Here is a 12292-nt window from a genome sequence, read left to right on the forward strand (position 1 = left end):
CACCACATTTTATACATTTACTGTCATCACTTATGCCCATTTTATTTGACTATGATAGGGTGTAATATAATCTGTTGATTATTTTAAATTGCCTTAGTTTGTTTCTTGTACAACAGAAAAGCTGCCTTGAGTTTTTCCAGATGTGTTTTCACAGTTTTCTAATGTGTAATGGAGTTTTCATTAACATATTTTAGGGTGGGAATGTTAAACTGTTTTAAACTGTTGACAATGAACCACTATATACCCTATAACTTCCAACTACAAATGAAGAAAGAAACGCTCATAATCACATTTTAGGATTTTGTCTTCTGTAGGAATACACCCACACTCATTATGTTATGGGAGCAATTGGCAACGATTGTTTAATAAAGACAAAAACCTAAGAATAGGTGGCATTAAACAAATATAAGATAGTCTGCAATACTCAAACGCGTGCTTGACCTGAATTGTTTTGCAGCTGCCACAGAGAGTGAAAGAAATACAACCTTTCATGCAAAATAAATGGTAGCTCTACGGCAAGCCCGCACATCGGCTCACAGTGTTCCCTGCACTCTGTGGGGTCAGCTCCATCACAAATTCAGTCAAGCTCTGACATCTTCTTAAGAGTTTTTTCATACACAGCACCAGACTGTCCTGTAGACAAATGGCCAGCTCTGGCCTGCGGCGCAATTTCACCACTTCTGATGAAGTGTGTCATTTCCACCAAATCATAAAGGTCTAGTCCACTTAACACAAAATACTTCCAGTTGTCAGCTATGACTTATGTATTTTGACGAAGTAAATGGTGGTCAAGTCAGGTCAAGTCTCCATAATGCAATTAACACAAGAATTGAATGTATCTCAGCCACAGATCTATGCCTATATTTATTTCTATTCTGTATCAGTCAATGGCAAATACAAATGTCTAATAATTTAAATAATCTACTGTATATTGTGCTTTTCTGTTAACTGAAATATTACATTTTGAAAAGAATCTCTTTACAATATTATTGGTTTTGGATCATAATAATAATAATAATAATCAAATCAAGCAAAAATATAAATTTAAATTTTACAGAAAAAATGCACAGAAAAGTGTTTGGTGATGTTATCAAACTGATAACAGCCTTCGAGGAGAATTAAAATTATTCTGTTTGTTAACAATCAACAACAGCAACAAAGTGGTAATTTTATGTTTTCTGTTGAAAATGACGAAAACAAAACAAAACTTCTACCAGGCGCCACCCTCTGGGTCTGAAAAGTACAGCCAATGTGGAAGTGGACTTTAACTTGCATTATTTCTAATAGCCAGCTGGGGGCGACTCCTCTGGTTGCAAAAAGAAGTCTGATTGTATAGAAGTCTATGAGAAAATTATCCTGCTTCTCAATTGATTTATTACCTCAGTAAACATTGTAAACATGAGTTTATGGTCTCAATCACTAGTTTCAAGTCTTCTTCAATACAGCATGATGTTCATTTAGTAAATTATGGTCCCATTTAGAGTCAAATAGACCATTGACAGGTCGCTACCACAATGTTTTCCGTGTTTTGGTCTTACAACTTGAACTCTTTCACAGTGTGTTTTCAGTTCATGGAAGTTAATTATAATATTTTGTCGCCTAAAAATGCCTCATTTAACTTTCGGTTGTACTTAGCTCCACCCTCTCGTGTCACTTCTTGGTACAAACAAAATCAAGATGGCGAAGGCCAAAAACCAAAATAGCGATGGCCAAAATGCCGAACTCTAGGCTTCAAAATGGTAGTCCACAAACCAATGGGTCATGTCACGGTGGCTATGTGCACTACTTCCTACAGTATATACAGTCTTTGACTTCTACAGTAAACCATAGCAAACACCCACGCATTTTAAAAGTAGGTATGAAACATTCACTATATTGTAGTTTTGATTCATGTGTAATATTCCCATTCATAACTAATAAGCAGGCATGGCTTATGTAAATTTATTCCAGGTTCTTTGTCAAACATATTTCCATTAACATCATTGTTTATACTCCTGGCTGAACCACATTTCAACATGCTGCAGCAAAATCCCCTACTGTCATACTGAATATACAGTATGTTCTTCATTGCCTGAAAGATGACTAAATCATTTTGTTTTCTGAGGTTACTAGCCCACTTACTGTAACACAGCCTGGATGTTCTCCTCCTCTGCTGTGCTGAACTACTCTGTACAGCGAGGCTCGGGGGAGCGGTAGACAGTAACAGCAGATATTATTGCGAACAGCAGCTACAGTACCAGCCAGCCAGCACGGGGCTGGAGGCAGCTATTCTCTCAGATCTGTCAGTGTGAATCACACCGGGGTGTGTTTACATGTAGAGCTGAGAGAGAAGATACTGTCACAGAGACACCAAACAACTGCCTTCAGCATGCTAGGTAACAGGAGACCTATGGTGCACATTTTACAAACAGTGAGGTGATACAGTAGTTCTCCTACAATCTTATAGTCTTATAATAATTAGTTTTTACTATCTATAGAGGGAAAGTTAGGCTGTCTACACTACAATATTTACATGTTAATAAAGTAACTTTAGTAACTTGTCATTGATACAGATTGTTGGTATTTTTGTTGCCTTAGACTCCTTTTAATCAGAGCACCAGTCCACTTTGTCATATGTTTATCTCCTGCTGGTGCAGAGGGTGGACACCGATGCTGATGAACAATGGTGCAATTTTAGGATGCAGTCCATGTTCTCCAAGAACTATTAGGAGCAACAGCATATGATTTGCAATAACCATGTAAACAACATTACAGCATCTGGTATGCTTTCAAACAGCAGACATCACTCAACAAACTCAGAATCACCAACAAGCTGGGTGGTAGTTGGAAGTTAGACAAAACTTATCTTATCTAGGGATGCACCGATACCGATACCGATACCGATACCGGATCGGTATATCGGGACGATACTGACTCAAATAGCTGGATCAGATATCTGACAACAGGGACGATCTATTAAATTCAATTCTCTGTTTATATACATTATACACTTTAATTTTAATTCCTGTTAAAGTTTTGACCAATTTGTTACTGCATTAAAACGGTTTATAGCTGAATTGTAATTCCTGTTAGTTTTGAACATTTTTACCAAGTTGTTGGAGTTGTTTTATTATTTTAATAATAAATAACAATTCACTAAATTTATATTTATGTATTTATTTGTTACATTTTGTTGAGAGCAATTGAAAGCAATGTTTAAGTCAATCCTGATGTTGTCTTTCTTACACATAAAAGAATTATCCCAGCCACTTCCACACAGCGAGGCATGCAGCTTATTAATTAAAGACTACAACTGGATCGGTACTCGGCATCGATTATCTTTGTTGCCAACTTCAGTATCAAATCAGCCCAAGAGCTTTTTGACTGGCCTGTACTTGTTCTGCGTATGTACGCAGGGTCAGCTTAGCCTCGAGACCAAAAACAAACAGGTATAACATAACGGCTGTCAGTCATTTCTTGTATTTATCAACCCCATTTCACAAAGTTCAAAAGGTCACACCTTGAAGCATTCTTGCTATTTTACTTCATGGAGAATATTTCACATTTAGATCACGACCAGAGCATATTGACACAATGCAAAAAATAGTGTGTCTAAACCTTCATTTGTCACAAGAAAATGTTCTATTATGTGTGCTTTTTTCCAGCTGAAGCAAAAGATGTTGTTGGAACATTGAGGCTATTTCTGTGTTAAGATTGTAGCATACCCACCTGATGTCTAATGTCAAATTTCAAACATAAAATAACTACAGGTGACTCGAAAGATCTTTGTGATTTTTAAATAACAAAGCTAGTAATAACTAACAATTTGACTTTTCACTTCCTCTGTGTCCTTCAGAGTTAAATTGCACAACCAGAAACTGCAAGAACTAAGAATATCACACTTATTATAGGCTTTCTTATTCTTACTTCTTTATACGTGCCCATGAATGATTTGAACAGACATAAGTACTGTTTTTGTTACGACAGTAGGTGTGAGTAGGGGCAGAGTGACAACATTTTCCATCACCTCCTTTTCTCTCCACATGTAGAAATATTCATCATTATTCTGCCTTCTAGTCTCTTTCTTCCTCTCTCTGGCAAATGCAACGTTGAAGGGTTAAGTGTTTTTATACATTCATAAAAGAGAGAAATGAATGAAAGGATGGAAATAGAGGAAGAGGACACATTACATGTTGCGCGGCAGATCTTGCATACACATTTATACACATACATACATATAACATAAAGCGTTAACAACTATGATCTTTTGTAAGTAAGCAATCAGTGCTAATTTACATTGAATAGCTCTTTAAAGCTGAAGAAGGTAGAATTGGAGCAAATATGATTAAAAAAAGTTATTTTTATAAAACGGTCACTTTATCCTGACAGTAGTGCATGAGATAGATAATCTGAAAAAAAAACATGTGCCTTTGTGTCCTCCAGTGTCCTAATGGCATCTGCAAGATTTTACAGACCGGAGGAAGACAACCAATCGGAGCCGAGCTGGAGTCTGCCATCTCTGAGCAGCTGTCAATCACTTGCTAACTCCGACCAAAATGTCAAACTAGGCACCGCTGATCAAATATGAATCAATATTCTGTTACTGTAATGCCTATTTCTCGCCTCAAATGTTTTCAGAATCATCTTGTAGTGTACTGTTTAGCTGTAAAATGGGAAAGTTTGTGACCCGGCAGCCATGTTGAGATCAGTGGAGGAAATATCAAGCACCGCCCACCAGCTTGAGCACAGCCAATAGGAACGCTCTCTCTCTGAAATGACCTGTGATTGGCCAAAGTCTCCTGTAACGGGTTAGATTTTTTAAAGTCTAAAAACAGAGCCATGAGGAGGTGCAGAAGTCTAGTTTTCTCTCAGAACTCTTGAATTACAATATGCTGAAAGGTTATTATGTAATTTTTGCCCAATGATGCCAAAACATTCTGCCTCCTGAAGCTTTAAATGTGACTCCTCATTTCACTGTTGTTAAAGCATGCTGAAATAGCTGCACAGCGTGCAAATTATTTAAATCTTACTGATGATATATGTTGACTGATGCCTTTCATAACTACCCCAGGCTCTTGAAGCCTACTCTGTGCTTCGTAAGATAAGTATTTGTATGCTGTACTGTGGAGGTTGCTTTGAAATATCACACCCACTTTCCTGTTGTGCATAAAATGAGATGGCAGACACACATTTCCCATCCAAACAGCTTGTTTCTACTGAAAACTGTCTAAAAAAACAACAACAACCAAACAATTTCTTGTTAACCTTGTATGGGGACACATCTTCTTTTTTGCTTTCAGGGCAGTGAAAATACAGTCTGAATGCCTTTCATTCTACATGTCTCATCATTATGTTGTTGATTGTGGGGTAAAGGGGATGGAGAAATGAGAGACTCTGAAAGGCAATCTTGCTCGCTAATGGCCTGCAAAGTTATCAGTTGCGGCTTAGTGAAGCTTAAAGCAGCTTCATTGGGATGTAATAGCTGGCAAAGTTGTCCTCCATTCACTCTAGCTAATCCTTCCTTCAGGGCTTTCTCTCACAATCAGAGATTCATGGAAAGAGGCAGAAAGAGAGGCCTGTATGGAGCGAGCAAGAAAGTGATGACGACAAAAAGAAAATTGCAATCAGGCACAGGATGAAAAGAAATTTAAATGGCAACCAAAATGCCATCAGGATTGAAGCTTTGGATGATGCTGGTGAGTGTTATGAGCGTGATTTAGGCGAGCTGCAGAACGGATCACTCCTGTCTCATTCTGCCCTCTTGTAAAGCGCTTTTGTATAATTATTCAAGTCATAAACATGGCAGCAGGGTAGCTCTTATTCATTCCAATGTGATCACTGCTCGCTCTCATTCCCTGCCGCTGGAACTGACACGCAGAATTTCCTGTTTAATACCCACTCCGCTCGTGCCTCTCCATTTCAAAGAAGAAATACTTGCAGCCCCAGGGCATACATTTTAATCTCTTTAATTATCTTTACAGAAAGTCTCCTGCTTCCTCTCTCTCTCCCACTGTTTGTGCTTCAAATCTAATTTTCAATATCTTTTGGCTGCTGCGCCTTTTTGTTGATGCTATTTCTCTGTTTGCCATACTGTATGTTGCCATCCTTTTCCAGGTTGTTTCCCTTTGCATGTAACCTCTGAGACCAGTGGGATCGCCGGCTGACATTACTGTCTTTAAGAGGCTGTAGCGGGGAAACTGGCTTGGCCATTTTCAAAGGGGTCCCATGACCTCTGACCTCAAGATATGTGAATACAAATGGGTTCTATGGATACCCACGAGTCTCCCCTTTACAGACATGCCCACGTTTTTGATAATCACATGCAGTTTGGGGCAAAAACCATGCAGTTTTTTGCATACAAGTTTTTGATACCAAATCACAGCATGGCTTTTTCTATGGTGTTTCTCAAGATCTTAATGTGGTATTTCTGAGGGATTATTGATCCTTTTAAATCAATTCTCGATTGGTAAAAAATGGTTAAAATTTAGCACCAAATCTGTGTAACAAATGGTATCAACCCAAAAATTGCAAACAACTTATGACACATAATAGAGCATGGAAATGACCATCAACTTCCATTTTGCACCTTCGCAATGTATTCTAAATAATTCATTAATTCATTAATGTTTTTTTGACTAGAACAATTTGACACAAAGTGCTGAGCTGCATCTCCCAGCTTTCAGATGATGTACACCACTTCTATGAGACATCTACTGTTGACCTGCTGTCTCCCTCTAAAGATCCACTGTACCCCCCTAGAAAAGACAAAAAAGGGTCAATGGTGGATCTCTTGTGTTAAGAAAAATTATAAAAAATTATGAATTATTATAACATTATATTTCATTACACTTTATGCATTAATTGTCTGATCTGTTCTCAGTTCTGTTCCAGTTTCTGATCGAAATACTTGGATAGGTCTAAATCCAATGCTTTATTTTTTTGTAGTGATACAAATTAGTTACAAGTTATATTGTCAAATTAAAAAGTAAAAGTATAATTGTATATTTACACAAAACCACCAAAAGAAAAAAGAAAAAGAAAAATCACACTTAAAAACAGATAAAAGGAGCAAATTAGGCCCTAATTAAAAACAAAGCGTCTTTGAAAGCCACCAGAATAGCTTCAATGCTCATTCCCTCATTTCATGTTTTCTTTTTTTCATTTTACCCCTTTGTTTATTTGTTTTCACAACAAGCATTCACAATACTAAAGCAGATATAACTATCAATATGCATTCATAAACCAATTACGTATAAGAGCGATCGACAGTTCTTTTAAATGAAACAATAAAGATTTTTCCTGTACTGGTGTGGTTCCGTTTTGTAAAAATAGGCCTATAAATAACTAATTTCTTCATTTTATGTGGAGGAAATAAAAACCATAACCTCAAGCTGAAAAGGCTGCTGCATATAAAGCAACTGTCAGATTATATAGTATAGCTGTAAACAATCCAAACAACACAATTTAATAGCAGTTGTATCCCATCCCTGCCTGGTTTCAGCTTCTTTAATGCCTTGGACACATTTCTGCATCGCTCTAAAGCTACTGTGAATTTCAGAAAGACACACACACACACACACACACAAACACACACACACACACACACACACACTGACCTTGCCAGCAGGCGCCCACAGTCAGCTGAGTATCAATCTTTGCGGTGTGGATCGGCCAGTCATCCGTCACCAGGTAGGGTTCATAGGTCACACCATCCACGAATAGTGTCACTGCAGGAAATTCCACATTGATCACATAATAGTGCCATTCCTTGTCACAGATCTGTAAAGGAGAGAGAGGTTATGATGTTACCGTACTTTCTGCTATGTGTCCACTTCATGCATTCAAATAAGAAAATATTCCCGGTTTGCACATACACGAAAATAGGGCAGTTTTAAAAATACATAACTCTGGCAAATTCATCTAATTTTTGGGGTCTTATTTAGGTTAGGAGCATTTTTCCGTGGAGGATTATGTTTATAGGGATGCTGGTATTAAGATGATGTTTACTCCAAGCATGCATCCATGAATGCTCCCCAGCTTTCTACCTTTAATGAAAGAGAAACAAATTCCTTCCTCTTCTCTGAATCATTTGCTCCCTGTCGTCAGATAGCTAATGAGGTTTCTGTCTAATGAGCTCTTCATTAAAAGCATGCGATGAGAGACAAACACGGCTGTGGAGGACCCGAGTGCCACGCCACTTTTATTAGCCATCACAAACATTTTTAAATTTTCCACCTACCTGGGCCACTACAATATGTTAAAACACATCTGCTACTTTGCTTGCATGGCTTTAGGGCTACAACTAATGGTTGTTTTCTTTATTGATTAACCTGCAGACCACTTCCTTGATTAATCAATTAATTGTTTTATCAATAAAATTTCAGAAATTAGTGAAAAATGCACATTAGAATTTCCCAGAGCCCAAGATAACACAATATTTGTTTTGTTTCTGCAAATCCCCACATTTGAGAAGCTGGAAACAGTGAAATTTTGGCAATTTAGAGTGAAAAATGACTGAAACGATGAAATAATTGTCAGAAATAGTTGACGATTAAGTTTCTGTTGATTGACAAATTGTTGCAGCTGAATTGTTTACAGCTCCACACTTTATACACTATAACAGCACAAGTTTGAGTTTTAGCATTCTAGTTTTTGGATTTGGGAGAGAGTTGTTCGTGTTTACCAGTATTTTTTGGACTTTCTAATACTGTATGCATTTTGAAAATGTGCGTTGTTCCCCTTTAATGATTCCGGGGTCTATGACTTAAGAGCGTTCTCATGACGGGACAACTCCGGATGGTTGTGTAAAGGCCCTGACACACCAAGCCGACGGTCAGCCGCTGGACAGTTTGCGGCTTAGTTTTTTCGTCGATTCAGCATGTTGAATCAAGCTTTAACGAATCCGTGCACGAGAAGAGAAATGGAAGTGAGGAAAGCAAGCCAACGAGTAAATTCAAGAGGAAAAACACAGAAGGCTCTTCTTATTTCTCATCTTCATTCCATCTGATCATTCCAACACACGGATATTTTCACAGCGACATGGCCATCTGGAATGAAGCTAAGTGGGGAGTGAGAGTGGTGTGAAAATGGTCGGCAAATGCCGCTTTGTTTCATGTATGTATCACAACAACGCCTTGTATATCCGCAGTCCTCGGTCTTCCGGTTTCCTTTTTTGAATGACGAATACAGACTACCGCCACCTGCTTGCATGGAGAGTTATATCCTCTCACGCAGGCGCAGAACGTACGTGCTAACTGGCCATCGGCTGTCGTCTTTGCGGTGTGTTCGAGTGCAACTTGTCGACCAAAACAAAGGTGACGTGAGGCGACGCAACAGGAGACCTTCGTCGCCGCTAGTTTTCGGATGTCGGGTTGGTGTGTCCCCAACTTAAGGGTTAAAAACACTGTGCATCGCTAATATAGAACATTGTCCATACATCTTGGCTTATCTGTTTGCCTTTTCAGGAACTTCTTTTCTTCTTATTAAGTGCTTAATTGAATAAGCTTTCCAGTTTCAGTATTTATGACTTAGACGTTGACATGAGTGGCATTGACAAGTGAGTAAATAGCTACAGTAAATTAACTGGTAATTATGGTAAGCGCGATATGACATGAATGCAGCGTTTGCCTTGTGACTGACTGGTGGCCAGCCCAAGGTGTGCCTTGCTTGGCTCCAGTCCACTGACACCCTGAATAGCATTAACAGGTAAAGAAAATGGATGAATGTAAGATGGAAACGATTACACTTGAAGCACCCCGGGTGCTGCGAAGATTCATTTCATATTATGTTTTAGTGAAATGTATGCTGTGAAATGGCTACATAGACGTAAGTGCTGCTTTCACCTATTTGACACATACAACACTGCATGGGGTCCTGAAAGCAACAACACATCAGTGCCTGTTATCTGAATCACAACTTAAACTACTTAAACTGCAAGTGAACTTCCTTTTAAAGTGATATTTACAGTTTTAAAGTCTTTGGCAACTTGGCGAAGTCTTAAAGGATTCCTCACATTATTGTGCGCCTCCTCTTATGGCCATTACATCTGTTATTCTGTAATCACTCTGGTGTGAAGGATTCGGTTGAATTAACAGCAAACTATCAATCTATTTGCACCGGAGAGGAGAATATCTTCTAATTTGAGATGCACACAGAGAGAAACAGCAGGAAAGGATACAACACTCAGATAGATTTTCATTTGGTTAGATTTCTTTTTTAAGGCTCAGTTGCCACACACACAACACACATTGGTAGTTTATTGAAGCTGTGATATGAACTAATGGGGTTGAGATCTGTCCTGGAGCAACCAGTAATCTCCAGGGATGTTCAATTTAGAAAGTAGAGTCCCTTTACAAGAGTGAAGGGACAGAAAGTCCGGATTTGGATAGCCTAGAGACCCCTCCCACCACACAGTATCACATCTCTCAGCACATACCAAGATAAATATGCTTACTTACTATGCTTTTCTATGGATTGCTTCCTTATATGGCAACAAGTAAATATGAACCTCAAGGCCCAGTTTCATCTGGCTGTAGCTACAATGGTCTGGTGTGATACCAATTCAGTATCAGAGATTCCTGTACTGTACACAGATTGAATGATTCCAAGCAATGACAGTGTGTTTTAGTTTCATCAGCACACATTCAGGATTTGTACATGTACTGGACTAGACAGGCAGAAGCAATTGCCACTTTCATTTAGCCACTGACTGGCTGACTGCCTGTGGAGGTCGCTGAAAAAGATAGACACTGAAAAAGTAGAATTGCAAGAGGCATCTGATCTTTTTAAACTTACTGGACTTTGACAATCATAATTACAGCTCTCTCGGTTAACCCTGACATTTTTCCTGCCATCTTTTTTAGGCTTACAATAATGCTGCTAGAGATAAAAAGAAAAACAAAACAAATCTGATAAAAATTCATACCATCATGTGTGAAACAAGACAAAGAGTTTATCCGGGCAGTGTTGCCAGGTTTCATTTGTCAATTATTTAATTCACACAGAAGAATACAAAAATATGCTTTACTTGGTGGTTATTTAATATAAACTATTTATTTTTTTGAATTACCATAAAATGTGCTATATAGTAATATATAAGGTTATCGAGATATGAAATTACCTATATTGGGATTGAAATTTTTTCTCTCTCGATCCTACTCTGCTATCAAAGCAAACAAGTCAACTACGGAGAGAAATGACGCCCGGTAAGTGGGCAAAATACGGTAAGAAATATACAAAAAAATGGGAAAGTGAAAACAAAATTAAAGAATGGATAGAACGTGCGGCTGGGGATGATAGCAAAGATCAGTAAATATGCCTATTTACACAAATATGTATTAGAGTATATTATTAAACTGTTGTGAATTAACAGGATAAGGTGTATCAGTTGAAATAAGGTAAACAAAAATGTTAAATACATAACCTATTTACACATGTATTTACCATAATATGATTAAAATATAATGAACCAACATGATTAGGTGTAGTTTAAATAAGACACTGCATTACTAACTACAGTAAATGCATATGAAGGAAAAAAAATAAGGCTAAATTAATGTTGTACAGGCAGGGAGGAAGCGGGGAAAGGGAAGAGATATATTTTATTTATGATAATATACTATATCTAATTACACAAGACCATATTAAGACCTAAGTGAAATAACTGTTTAGGGAAAACTGCTTTTAATGCTGACACACTAAACATTTATGGTGTAACTTTGTAGGTATTACAACACATTTGACCATGATAGCAATGCTGTTGGATTTAGAAGCAGTGTATATGGTTTGGCAGGGGCATATCTGGAGTTTTGGTATTGGACTGGTTATGGGCTGGTTTTGTCACACAGACCTGGCAACCCTGCATCTATGCTAGCAGCTCTGTGAGGCTACTGTAGAGCTAAATAGTAACACGAGTGCAATGAAATGCAGACGTGCAGATGTTTAGCAGGTATAATGTTACCCACACTGCACGGCACCCATACAGACATCTCCATGTTCAGTATGGGTTGTAGTTGCTACTATAGTGGGCCAATCACACGTTGCAACGCTTGCGGTGATTGGCTGCAAGCAAAACCATACGAATAATAATTTTGGACAACAAAAGGGATTGATTACAGGTATTGTTTGACTGGAGAAATTTCGATACTACTTGGTAATGAGTTGTTTTGGTCGAGTACTGATACCCAGCCTTATTCGGTATGATTCATCCTCTGTGGACCATGAATGTCTGTACCAGATTTCATGGCAATCCATCCAATAGTTGTTGAGATATTTCAGTCTGGACCAAAGAGGTGGACCGACACTGCTATCCATA

General features: G+C 38.2%; 2 protein-coding genes across 2 annotated transcripts in view; one reads left to right on the forward strand and one right to left on the reverse strand.

Moving 5' to 3' along the window:
• Positions 1–12292, forward strand: part of rbp2b (retinol binding protein 2b, cellular) — a 232898-nt gene that overhangs the window by 49944 nt on the left and 170662 nt on the right. The gene's annotated exons all lie outside the window — the stretch shown is intronic.
• clstn2a (calsyntenin 2a) overlaps positions 1–12292 on the reverse strand; it is a 165767-nt gene that overhangs the window by 10888 nt on the left and 142587 nt on the right. The window contains exon 10 of the mRNA XM_074650901.1: positions 7596–7758. Within this exon, the coding sequence (XP_074507002.1) occupies positions 7596–7758 (163 nt within the window). The remainder of the gene's footprint in view (positions 1–7595; positions 7759–12292) is intronic.

The sequence above is a fragment of the Sebastes fasciatus genome, chromosome 11, assembly GCF_043250625.1.
Source record: "Sebastes fasciatus isolate fSebFas1 chromosome 11, fSebFas1.pri, whole genome shotgun sequence".
In the NCBI taxonomy this organism is placed as follows: Eukaryota; Metazoa; Chordata; class Actinopteri; order Perciformes; family Sebastidae; genus Sebastes; species Sebastes fasciatus.